This window comes from Arachis ipaensis, chromosome B8 (assembly GCF_059453495.1).
Source record: "Arachis ipaensis isolate K30076 ecotype BB chromosome B8, ASM5945349v1, whole genome shotgun sequence".
NCBI lineage: Eukaryota > Viridiplantae > Streptophyta > Magnoliopsida > Fabales > Fabaceae > Arachis > Arachis ipaensis.
In genome coordinates this window covers 130,088,673-130,102,388 of record NC_142443.1, presented here as the reverse complement: position 1 = coordinate 130,102,388, position 13,716 = coordinate 130,088,673, and the positions used below count along the sequence as shown (strand labels likewise).

General features: G+C 35.4%; 2 protein-coding genes and 2 non-coding genes across 4 annotated transcripts; 2 read left to right on the top strand and 2 right to left on the bottom strand.

The window, feature by feature from the left end:
• Nucleotides 1-738: 738 nt before the first annotated feature.
• On the bottom strand, nucleotides 739-1,569 carry LOC148549854 (uncharacterized). The gene is made up of 3 exons (XM_088495812.1): nucleotides 1,336-1,569; nucleotides 1,132-1,251; nucleotides 739-1,005 (listed from the first exon to the last, which is right to left on the bottom strand). Exons 1-3 carry the CDS (start codon nucleotides 1,567-1,569, stop codon nucleotides 739-741), a joined length of 621 nt encoding a protein of 206 aa, XP_088351938.1.
• Nucleotides 1,570-2,543: 974 nt separating this feature from the next.
• On the bottom strand, nucleotides 2,544-4,252 carry LOC148549853 (uncharacterized). Its single transcript, XM_088495811.1, has 3 exons — nucleotides 3,338-4,252; nucleotides 3,068-3,181; nucleotides 2,544-2,966 (listed from the first exon to the last, which is right to left on the bottom strand). The coding sequence occupies exons 1-3, from the start codon at nucleotides 4,250-4,252 to the stop codon at nucleotides 2,544-2,546; spliced, it is 1,452 nt and encodes a 483-aa protein (XP_088351937.1).
• A 4,767-nt stretch (nucleotides 4,253-9,019) lies between these two features.
• On the top strand, nucleotides 9,020-9,093 carry TRNAP-UGG (transfer RNA proline (anticodon UGG)). Its single transcript has one exon. It is a non-coding gene; the product is annotated as a tRNA-Pro (tRNA).
• Nucleotides 9,094-9,286: 193 nt separating this feature from the next.
• TRNAW-CCA (transfer RNA tryptophan (anticodon CCA)) lies at nucleotides 9,287-9,360 on the top strand. The gene has a single exon. It is a non-coding gene; the product is annotated as a tRNA-Trp (tRNA).
• The last annotated feature ends 4,356 nt before the right edge of the window (nucleotides 9,361-13,716 follow it).

Below are 13,716 nucleotides of genomic sequence, written 5' to 3'. Positions count from 1 at the left end.
TCACGCCTATTCGCATGGTGAGAGTTGCAAGCACTTGTCGCAACATCTGATCGTTGTAGTTAGTCAGACACATGGCGACATGCGACCATCTCGCGGGGTGCACATCCACCATTAATCACTCCTATCCCCATTAGTTGTGTATAACACCTATAAGAAAACCATTTCAAAATTAATTATGCAAATGTGTTAGTGACTTAGTGTAGTAAAGAGAGAATAAAAAAGTGTATATCTAGCGTAAGATATATAATTATTCATATATCTATACTTACAAGTTTATATTTTTTGGTAAGTAATTTTATGATATAGTATCAAAGTCTCTATATGTGAAAAAGTCTAGAATTCAATCATTGTTTACAGAAATATGTATGAAATAAACAAAAGAAAAAGATAGTTTATACAAAATTTACATAAATTTAAAAATTTTTGCATGAGAAGAGTATAAGATCTATAACTATTAATGTACCTTTTCTATATATTTATTTAAAATTTTGGAATACGTGATATCATGAAATATCATATTAATAGTATTTTACAATGAAGCATAAAATTTTTGTTTTTATAATAGATAAAAATAAAAAATTAAATAAAGACATTTAATTATTATAATTTTCACCATTTACTTTTTTTTTTTTTTTGAAACAAAGAAAGCTCAACACATTGGAGTGGAGCAAGAAATAAACAGAACATAAATAACATAGAACATAAAAGGATGAATCCCGGTCATCTCCGGCAGGGCCATCAACAACCAATAGGATCAATACCAGACCACTCCTTGTAGCTCAAAAACGTCCTTTCTTGTAAGTGCTCTACACCTGCTTCTCTGTTATTGAATATTCTATCGTTTCTCTCCATCCAGATATTCCAAATCACTGCAAAGAAATTAACTAATAAAAACCGCTCCTCTTTCTTTCTGTGATGTATATCAAGCCAACTCTCAAATAGTCCTTTCATGGTTCCAGGGACCGCCCACGGTCTATCAAAGCGTCTGAGCCAAGCGCCCCATACCTACCACGTAAACTCACATACAAGAAACAAATGATGCACAGATTCCGTTTCCTTTTTACACAAGACACATAAACTCTTATTTTGATGAAGCACGCCTAGTCTGATCAACCTCTCTTTAGTATTTACCCTGCCAATCAAAACAAACCAGCCAAAAAGCTCAATTCGCGAAGGTACCAACCCTCCCCAAATTGATCTAGTGAAACTGTAGCTCGTAATCTCCTCCGAGAGAGTCTCCGATTGTAACACCTACAGGAACGAGTTAGTAGAAAAAACACCTGTATTATCAAATTTCCACACAATATTATCCTCTCTGCCAGTTGAAAGATTGACTGGCCGTAATCTCTCATGAAGCTGATGAACTAACTCCAGCTCCCATTGGAACAACGCTCTCCTCCAATGGAAGTTCCAAATCCACTCTACCCCATCCCAGAACCCACAGTCTCCTATCACTGATCCTTGTTGGTTTGAAATGGAGAAGAGCCTTGGAAAACTTGCTTTAAGAGGACCACCTTGCACCCAATTATCTTCCCAAAACCGCGTTCGTCTTCCATTCCCTACTTCCATCGCCAGACCAGTAATAAGTTTTTCTTTCACCTGTTGTTCTACTATATTTAACTGACAGATGTCTTTTCATGGGCCCCCTTCACTGGAAGAGTCTGACTAGATAACATAACATTAGGGTTCAGATTATTACAGGAACACACAACCTGCTTCCACAACAGGCAATCCTCCTTTGAGAAACGCCACCATCATTTGAACAAGAGCACTGTGTTCCTGATTACTGCATCTCCTACCCCCAATCCTCCAGCCTTTTTTGGGGCTTGGACCACTTCCCACTTCACTAGTGGCATATCATAATTACCATCCTCCTTACTCCACAAAAAACTTCTTTGAAGTGCAATGAGCTTGTTAGCAACCGCCTTTGGCATCTTGTATAGACTGAGGTAGTAAACCGGCAAGCTATTCAAGACCGACTTAATAAGAACTAGTTTACCTGCTTTGTTTAAAACCTTTGCTTTCCACAAGCTGAGCTTCTCTTTCACCTTGTCTATAATCGGCTTCCAAGTCTTTACCAATCGAGGATTTGCTCCTAAAGGGATACCGAGGTATCTAATAGGTAGCGCCGCTTGTTTACACCCCAGCATACCACACACATGCTCCACCCACTCCTGCTCACAATTGACTGGAATTAAATTCGACTTATCAAAATTGATGCTCAACCCAGACATCAACTCAAAACAGCGCAGCAGCCTCTTATAGTTCGCAATTGTTTCTGTCTCCGGAGGGCAAAACAAGATAGTATCATCTGCGAATTGTAGATGAGACAATTCAATATGATCTCTCCCAACCAGCAACGGAGCAATGCGCCCATTCCTTACAGCTTCCCCCAGCATTCTATGCAAGACATCAACCACGAGCACAAACAATAGAGGATAGAGGGGATTCCCTTGTCTTAAACTCCTCTCCATTTTAAACGCCTTGGAAGGTGAACCATTCACAAGAACAGACATAGAGGTCGTACTGACACACTCTTTCACTCAATTCTTCCACCTTTGCCCGAACCCCATCTTCTGAAGCACAAGATCCACAAAACTCCATCTCACTCTATCGTAGGCTTTCTGAAAGTCTAGTTTTATAATTGCCGCTTGCTTTCTTCTCGTCTTGAGCCATTGGACCGTCTCACAGGCAATGAGGGCGTCATCATGTATCTTCCTACCCTTAACAAAAGCACTCTGTGTCTCTCCTACCAAATCCGGCATAACTGTTCTCATTCGCCGTACTAAGACCTTGGAGATCACCTTATACACACATCCCACCATGCTAATAGGTCTGAAGTCCTTGATCTCTTTAGCACCCACAAACTTCAGAGCTAGCGTTACCCACGTAACATTTGCATCGTTTGGTAACTTAGCACTTTGGAAGAAATCCATCACCGCTGCAGTGAACTCCTGGCCAATATCCTTCCAGCATCATTTGATAAAGTTCAAATTGTACCCATCACTACCCGGGGCTTTAGAGGATTCACAGTCCTAAACTACCTTCCTAATTTCCTCCACATCACCTCCAATGCTATGGCCACCTCACCATCAATCTGTCTTACCAGCCCATCCCGAAAGCCAATCCTCGGAACAAACTCCTGCCGATACAGGTTCTTGTAGAACCCTCTAATTGTGACCTTTATGCGTGTTTGATTCCACACTCACCGTCCATTAATCATCAGAGCATCAATCTGGTTATTCCGTCTCCTAGCCGAGGCAATGTTGTGGAAGTATCTAGTATTTTTATCCATGTACTTAGCATGCTGAGACATCGACATCTGCTTTCAGTGTACCTCCTTCCTAACATACCACTTCTCACAGAAGCTCACCAACGCCTTCCTTCTAGCCTCCATCGTACCATCATAGACACCTTCACTAACCATATTATCCAGTTTCTTAATCTCCTCCTCAAGCGTCTTCAGCCTCTTATCCATGCCCCCGAAATTGTTCTTGTGCCATATACGTAGTGGACCCGTCATAGCCTTCAACTTACTTATGAACTGGGCCTCCCCCAAATTTCTCCATTCATTTTTAACCATACTCAGGAAACCGTCATGTGTAAACCAAGAATCCAGACTTCTGAAAGGACGTGGCCCATCACCAACTCTCTTGTCCTCTACAATCAACGGACAATGGTCTGACAGTCCTCTAGGCCCGCCTTTTAGGCGAACATCAGGGAATTCTTCCATCCATTCTATATTCACTAACACCCTATCAATCCGACTGCACGAACGTCCCCTGAACCATGTGAACTTTCTATCATTCAAAGGTAAATCCAACAACTGCATATCCTGTACCCAATTTTTAAACTCTTCCGCTGACACAGATATACTACTAGCTCCTTTTCGCTCCTCAATATGTAGAAAATCATTAAAATTCCCGAAGAAGCAGAAAGGCACCTGACATAGACCCGCAACATAACTCAACTCCTCCCAAACAACCCGCTTCTCCTCCCTCTCATGCACCCCATACACCAAACAAAAAGCACATGTAAAATTAGTTTTCATCATCACACCTTCAACACACAACCATTTCTCTCCCTTATTACAGTTGACAGCTTTGAACAACTCATTATCCCACATGAGCAATAAACCGCCAGAGGCCCCTGTCGACTCCACATACTCCCATCCCACAGAACTATAACCCCAAATTCTTGCAACATCAAATTTAGTGAGAACCTGCCTCTTAGTTTCAACTAGCCCTAACATGTTTAACTTATAACAGTTCTTCAAAGATTTTATCATACTCAATTTTCCATCCCCCCTCAACCCCCGAATATTCCAACAGCTAAAAATCATTTAACAACAATTTTTCTCACCTTATTTTGATGCTTTGGTCGACTTCTTCGTGCCTTTTCTTTTTGTTTCGCCATCTTTTTCTTCACTGCTAATTCTTCATTCTGCGCTTGTAAGATCGCCATTATATCCACATCCTCGTCATATAAAACAGCACCCGACTGTACTGCTAAAGCCCATATTTTCTCATTTTCTTTCATCTGATCAAGCACCGTGACTCCGCCTTCACCCGTCCCTTGCCTTGCCTCTGCCCTTGTCTCGAATTCCACGTTAGCCACCACACTTCTCTCCCCATTGGCCACAGCTTGCCCCTCTACGTTCCCTGCCACTAGGCCCGAAGCCCCAGATTCCTCATACACCTGAACCGGTTTTGAAAAATGGTTGTCAGAAGATAAACCGGGCTGTCCCTCGTCGTCCGGTTTTAGCAGCCTCGCTGTCTTCTCCCCCATCAGCGACGCCACCCGACCTCCTTCGCCGGTACCCTCACATCTTGAATCGCAGCGCCCCGCCTCATCCATGGCGTCTCGTGCATCAGCCCTCGAAGGATCCAGTTCGAGCATCTCAGCCCTCCTCGCAGTCGCATCATCCCGATCGGGCGATCCTGGGCAGCGTCGCATGGCTTGCGAACACAGTGCCCATGCCTGCACCTTACCCTTCCCAGCATTCTTGGTGATCCCCTCTATGTCAACCCGACCCGGTTCTGTACTCAGCCCAGCCCACGTTTCCCCATCTGAAGCTCTAACATATCCTATGTCCAATGAGCTATTCACGTTAGCCCCTTCCTGTTCCTCACAATTCCTTTTTCGGATCAGCCCATCTGCCTGTCCAATTGTATTTGGGCCACTAAGCTCCAAGCCCAGTCCGCCCCCAACAGCACTATCTCCCTTAGTGTGGACCTTATATGAGAAGCCCAATTCCTTTACACCACTTAACCTTGTATCCCCAAGCACCCCGCCTCCACATACATCCATAGCCTGTGTAACGGTTCTCTCTGAACTCACCTCCTCCACCAAATCAAATCCCCCAAAATCCTCCTTCCCATTACACTCAGTACAGCTCTCCGAATCAATTACGTTAACCGCTTTATTCAATTTATGATTTTTGAAATTTAAATCATTAAGGAGCACCTCATCAATGACCCTTCTACCCTCCTCATCACCGGACATGTTACCATTGAAAATCCTCAGGTCTGCCGCCGGATTCCACGTCACCACCTCATGCAACCTACTATTACCACCAGCATCAGAGTTCTTTATCTCAGCCCACTCAATTTGGTCTCGTACCGTACTTTCTGCACCACAATCCTCAGAACCCACTTCTTTAACATAGACATCAAAGCCACTATCACCGATTGAGATGTGGATCCAATCTCGAATGGCGTCAAGAGTGCCTGTGTCAACTTGAATCCGTCCAACTCTAAAGGATGATCCTACTCCTGAGCCTATATCACATCTAACCACATCACCCCACAGGCCACCCATGGTTTTAAACGTTTCTGTTGACCATACGTGTAGCGGCACCCCATAGCATTCCAACCAAACCTCCTCGTCTCACAACGTTCCGACTCCTCCCATCTCCCAACTTTATGGAAAAATTGTAACAGCTTATCCAGCTTGAAAGTGAACATCTCATTTGCATGCTTCACAGAATCAAACGTGATTAAAACCTTACAGGCTCCTAGCTCGCTTACTTCCACCACATGAGGCACATTTTTACAAATTGTCCTTCTCAACGATTTATGGTCTAAAGGTTTCACCGTGCTTCCTATGAGACTCCGCACTAATCAATCCATATTTTCTGCCGCTATCGACACTTCAGCCCCTTTTATCCGCCCCTTCGCATGTTGGTCATTAACGTGCTTTCCATCCGTCTTCACCTCCACATGTTGGGCCATAGTCATCTCCTTTCCACTTCCACATTCTGTAGGCTCCTCCTCCTGTTGGACTCTTTGCTCCACCGGTACTTGCCGGTTCCTCACTTGTTGTTGCCTTCGAAACCTAGCTTCTCCTACAGATACGATCTTCCCTCGTAGTCTTATATTATTCATCTCCGTAATAGCCTTCAGCGCGCTGTCCTTCGTGGTGTACTGTACAAAAGCAAAGAGATACACTGCTCCTAGTTTACGTTTACGGGCAAGATATATGTCGTTAATTCTTCTAGTCCAACAGAACAAATGATATAATTCCCTCTTTGAAATATCCTCCGGTAAGTTATACACAAACACAGAGAAGGACTCATTTTCCAAGCGATGGTATTCTTCTCGATTCCAAACCCTAGGATCCTTTGTGCGTGACTGGAAAACCCGAATCCCACCCCTCCCAGTGTTTCCCCCCTCTCAATCTCTCGACCTCTCATTAGTAGAATACTAGGATGATTTTGTTTGTTTGGCTACCTATTTTTTTTTTTTTTAACCAAAAATTTGAATTCACAACCTCTTAAATGAATATAGAAAGACTATGTTATTTAAGTTATAATTTATTGACCATTTACCTAATTTTTTACTCTATACTAAAAAAATTCTTTTTTCATAAAATCCAGGGTTGGTTTGAAAATCAACGAATTGCTGGTTGTAGAATATTATTCTCGTCAGACTTAATACTAACTAAAAAAACAAGAGTTTTGATACGAGAATTTTAGCTCATTCAGGTATCATCTACATGGATATAGGACGATTTGCATTTCTGAGCACATTCTCCATAGGGCCCTCTTATCTCTTCCTTCTTCGAGCTCGGATTATGCAAGAAGGGACCGAGAAATGCCACTATAATTAGCCATTTTTTTTTATCCCCTCTTTTTTTCTATCTTTCTATCTAAAGTAAAACTTTGAATATTATAACACTTTTTTCAAAATTTTGCCAAACATAGATATCTGTTTAATGTAAAAAAAGAAATTAGTTCGAAAAAACTAATGCTTTTGAAATAAAAGACAAAAATTCTTATTTATTCGATTGGGTCATGTCATATGAATTAAATTTTACTGCATATCAAACAAAATAAACGAATGTTTTTATTTGATTTGACAAATTTCGTTTTTATGAGAATTTTTTACTAAAATACAAATATTAAAAAAAGTGTATTAGTATTAAAAAAAGTGTATTAGGAATTTGAATTTGTTTATTCGACCTTTTTTAGTACTTTGAAATATTCGAAAATATTAGAAGTATTGTGCAAAGATTCAGAAAAATTAATAATTCTATTTATATGTTCACTCTTTTTTTTTATTAACTGAAGCCTTTACAAAAGAGATAAAACCGACGAATAAGAAACAAAACTCATTAGGAAAAAAAATATTTTATCTTTTATTCTTTTTTTATGGAATATACACATCAATCTTTATGGATCATACCAGAAAGCACTATCAATTTAAGAAAGCCTACTTGGGTATTGAGCATTTACAAATAAGAAATGAGTTTTTCACAATAGATAGTTGTGTAACTCCGTAAAACAGAATCGAGTCCATAAGATTTAATAAATGAAATAATCGGACTAGAACCAACAGAATTCTATAAAATCTGGATAGATAATATGGTAGAAAGAAATCAAATTGATTTCTTTCTACCATATTATCTATATTATCTATTCTATAATTGTAGTGCAAAAACTTTTACTCTATAATATAATATGGATCAATCTACAATATGTATCTAAATATTCAGATCGACCTTCTTATATATAGACTTATATATATCGAATTTCAATTCCATTACATCATTATATCTAATGTACATAGTAGCTCCAATTTATTCTTTATTTCATCCATTTTTTGTATTGGTTCCACTAAAATATATATGTAATAATCCAAAAGCAACTCTTATTTTTGCTATTCAAATTTATGGGTTTCTGATTCTTAATATCAATCCCGGTATCATATAAAAAAATTGAGTAATACTTTTAGCATTTCCAAGAAGTAATTGATTAAATAGTTGGAATAGTTGTAATAGTTAACAAATGATCGGTAGTTTCTACGAGAAGCTTTTTCTGTATTTTGAAAAGATTGGTAGTCAACCCCAATCTTTTTTACATTTTAACCATGATTGCAAATAAATGAGTTCAATAAAGAACTTAGAAATCCAACTTTGAATTAAGTCCGTAGCGTCTACCAATTTCGCCATACCCCCTTTTTTTCCTTGCGATTAGAATCGCATTAAGATGTTTTTTTTTTAGAATTATGTCGGAACTGTAGAATTTATTAGAAATATATTCCGCTATTGAAAAATGTTTCCACCCATTTTATTTACTTTCTTTCATCTATATCGGATATCCAGATTTTGTCGAATCTGAAATAATTGTATTATTTCTATATTCGCAAAATAGTTATTTTGTTAATAACCACTTGGATTTTCTGCCGAATTCTTAATTCAAATTTGAAATGTACAACGATTCATTCGATAGCTTTTTTGTTTTCTAATAAAAAGGGGTCTATTTCTGCCCGAACATTCCATAAAAATGAAATAGATTTCCATGTTAGGGAAATTTCCTATTTATTATTATTTAAATTATTTCTTAACTTAAGAAGTCTTTCTTTGATTATTATATTAAAATTTTTCTGATTAGAATATAAGAATTTTTATATTCTTAATTATATTATATATTATTTTATATTATATAATATATATACAACGGAGAAAATGTGGAAAACAAGACAAAGATTCTTTACAATGACACAGGAAACCAATTGAAAGGGATGTAGCGCAGCTTGGTAGCGCGTTTGTTTTGGGTACAAAATGTCACGGGTTCAAATCCTGTCATCCCTATCTCGAACTAATACTTATCGTAGGAGAAGTAACAAGGGATCAATTGAGACCGATTCAAATTGGAGATACATATATATCAATATTTATATATAGTATATGGTATATGCAAGCAAGATGTATTGGGGTCACTTAAAATTTAATAATATTTTATTAATATAATATTATTATGTTATTAAAAAAAAATAAATAATAAGCGCTCTTAGTTCAGTTCGGTAGAACGTGGGTCTCCAAAACCCGATGTCGTAGGTTCAAATCCTACAGAGCGTGATTCCATTCTTGTTATATTGAGAATGACAATGAAATAATTAAACAGTAGTTTAAAGGCTGAATTTGACCTCCTGGGGATTGTGGTTAAAACAAAGAAAAGAAATAGGAGGTCAATAAACATCACTAAACAAACGAGATGTTAATTAATCAAAGGTCCAATTGATCACCACGTCGGTATTGTAAATATGCAGTTAGGAATAATCCAGCCAAAGTAATAGGGATTAGTCCTAACACAATTCCAAATAGAAAAACTTCAATCATTCTTTTTTGTTTGAAAGGGAAGGAAAAGGGGAGGTAATATATATCCTTTATACTTAAACTAAATATTAATTAATCTGTATTGACCACGAATCTCAATGATCAAGCAAGAATTGGAAATTAACATGATAAAGAACTCAAGAATATCTAGTAGTATTAGAAAATCTCTAATTCAATTCCAATTTGAAAATCAAATAAGTCGTATCTTACTCAGACTGATAAAAAGAGCTGAGGTTATGCTAAAAGCCGCTAGTAGAAAACCGAAATAACTAGTTATAGTGGGCATAAATAAACTAAATGAAATAAGTTCTTTTTATACGTATGTTTACAAAGCACTTCCCTAAGTTTCCAAGGAAATACAATCGAATAGGAGAAGAAGAAAAAGATACCATTTGAGAAATACAATTGAGATTTGTGGATTTATCAATCATTATAGACGAACAAAAATAGAGTGACATCGGTAAGAAATCAATTCATCACCTATGACAACTATCCATCCTATGGTTCAAAATCAACAGATTTTTTGAGCAACTCGTAAGTTGAGTAAAATAATCCAAAAAAAATTTCAAATTATTTTTTTATTTCTAGTTTCTAGAATATTTATATTTCTTCTTTCTATTCTAAAATAGAATATTTATTCAGTTCTATTTCGAAATATTTAATAATTTAAAAAAAAATGGCTAATTAATCAAAATAGGATATTTTGTTTGCTGGGTAAACAAAAGATTTAGCAGGATACACTTGCAAATTGCACCTGTTGTTATCTATTGGAACGTTTTGTGCGTGCTATATTTGCAAATAGAAAATATTATTTTTATATTAAAATTAATTATTAAAATTATATATATTATTTAATTTATTTTTAATATATATTTTATATTTTAATTTATATTTTATATATTAATAATTAATTTTAATGATTAATTTTAGTGTATATCTAATATAATCTTTATAAAATCAACAATTGTAAAGACACACCTATTATTAACACAATAGACTATAATTCTCAAGCATAAACCGTAACACAAAAGATGTTGCTACTTGCTACAGGGATAAATTTGCTATAAATTCCTTTTAACTATATTTATCTAATTTTAATTAACAAACTATTTATCTAATTAATCTTCTAACTTCTTAGAAAAAAAAAAGAATTGATCAAATATTTTGAAAAAAATGAAAGCACTCAACTTTATTTTTAAATTAGGAACACAATAACTAAAATAACTTAGGGTCATAAATCATGTGTCATAAACTTATTATGGGTTTTTCATTCATGATTATATTATAATAATGTTGGATTATGCCTTGGAAAAAAATAAATAAAAGAAAATAGAATTAGAATGTGGATCATACATTCATATTTAATTTGATTGACTTGGTTATAGTAATAATACAACGAAACACTACTCCATGTCTCCACCCTCCACCACAAGTCCTTTGTACAACAACCTTCTTGACCTCATTTTATTTTGTGGGTCAACTGTGTTCTGTGGGTCACCACCTCATTTGGACAGGTACACCTCATTTGGACGTACCTACTACTTTTCCAACGTGAAAGTGGGCTTCCATGGAAATTGAAGAAAGTCTCGTATAGTGGAGTGAAGAGCTCGCAATAGATAAAGTAGAGCAGGTTTAGATTTAATTTTAATTTTATTTATAAATTAAGATTTTTATGTAAATTTAATTTAATTTTATTTGTGGATTGAGAATATTTTAATTTTAATCTTATCGACTTTATTAGTGTATTATAAAAAAATACAACATTATTATGTAATTTGATGATAATTTAAAATAGAATTGATTTTTATGTAAAAAAAATATTAAATTATTAATTAACAACTTTTTTTTAATAGCTAAAAATCTTTTATATTTAGTAAAAAGTTTTTTATTTATTTTCTTAAAACATATTTTTATATAAGTATATAATATATACGTATAGAGTGTGGATTGGTCTGATAAGATTAAAATTTCAATCTACACCTTATCCGACCTATACAAAAGTTATATCTACATTCTATTCTACTTGTTGTCGCACCTTATCCGACTTATACAAAAATTGGATTTAGATTCTCTAAAGTTTGAATTTCACTTTAGAGAGTAAGGTGTGATCTCTCACTATTTGTTTCATAGGTGGGACCAAAAATGAATATGAAAGAAAAATTATTCAAGGATAGAAAATCACACTTTACTCTCTAAAATAAAATTTAAACTTTAGAAAATTCAAATCCACAAATTATGTTTATATTCTATCCTTCTCGTTGCCTATCGAATTAACAACCCTATTTAATTGAATTAGATCGAATTAAATTTTTACAAATAAGATATATATTGCTACATAGAATGGTTCTCCTCAAGTCCTCGTATGGACTTGGAGACTTCGTGGAATTGTTGTATTTACCTAAAACATATTATAATCAATTAATCATTGGTATTCCTTTGAATCTTTGATACGTGTATGCTGTGTGTCTAAGTTTGTTAAAAGATTAAAAATACTTCTCTGGAGAAATAAAATCACATGGTAAATATCAAACCTTATCTTAAAATTAAAAAAAAAAAAGGTATTTAGACAATCTTCGAACACCGTTAAACGTCAACTTCAATTTTGAATTAAAAATAAATAAATAAATTCAGATATTTTTTTTTTGACTGAAATAAAAATATGTTATGAATATATTAGTACTAGGAGTAAGGAAGAGAGAGAAAAAACTAAAGAAAAACTTCGGTCAATAATTGAGGGTGTGAAACTTAAACAGTAAACAATAACGTACACTTACCCAAATTAATTTGGGTTATTTTAGTGATTAATTTATTAATTTATTTAAATAAATATTAAAAATTTAGATTTTATTTTAGACATATAGTAATTCAATAATTAATAATAAATTTTTAATAGAGTTTAAATTCGTAATAAATTAATTATTCACTTATTGATATCAAAGATAGCATTAAAAAATAAAACTAAAAATTGACTTACTCAGCCCATATGCCTATGATTATATTTATGTTACTATATTTATGGGTAAAAGCCTCTAAAAAGTAGATAGTTTGAATTAGTTTGAATTAGTTAGGATATTATGATTCGTCCAAAAAGATAAGGAAGTCTTGGATTTAAAGATTTTAGAATTTAAAATTTGGCGTTATTAAACAAACAAGTTTGACGATTTGTACGCAGCTTATTTTATTTCACCAGCAGCTTCTGCACCTCCACGTTGAGGCCATGGTTCACCTCTGCCACCAGTCGCGCCGTCGAGTCCGAGAAAGGCATAGATTTGAGGCTGCAAATGCAGGAGTTCACCCGCAGCTTTCACCAGTAGACTTACGAGCTTAACGATTATTGGGAGAGGTATCAGGAGATTCTTACACGCGTGACAGATACGGATGACCTCAGGCTGTAGTGGAGGGAACAACTAGAGCAGCTTCAGCGGATGGAGGCTCAGATGGAGGTGTACCAGACTCAGATGCGCGCCACTGGCATCATCCCTACTGGTGGCAGCGGTCCTGCTGGTGGCACACAGACATCACCGCCTTCTACGCCGCCTCATCAAGGCCACGAGAACGACAATGACAAGGACTACCTGGATCTTTAGTGATTAGTATTTTGTTTTATTGTTTCTTTGTATTTTTTTTATTTACTTGACTTTTAATTTATTTGAACATTTTATTATTTATTTTAAATAATAGATTTTTATTTTTATAAATTGACCATTAGTTATGTGAAAAATAAATTTAAATAAAAAATTAAAATGATCATTTATTTCACAATTATTTTTTAAAAAAAAATTGATATTACCGTCAAATTTACCGAGGGAATAATTCGATGGTAACAGTGGAGGAAACAATATATTGTGGAACATTACCATAATCTGCAAATAACTAAATGATTTTTCGAGCAGGTAATCCGTCACAGAATCCGACGATAATTACCGTCGGACAAAAAAATTCCAACAGTATATATTTACTGGCGAGGTTTATACCAACGATAATTTAATTACTGTCGGATTTTGTTCGCTTTTCAGACAGAAAATCTGACGGTACTAAGTATTTTTTTTTTGTAGTGCATGTTGTCATGAAACAACAGAAACAATTATTCATTATTTG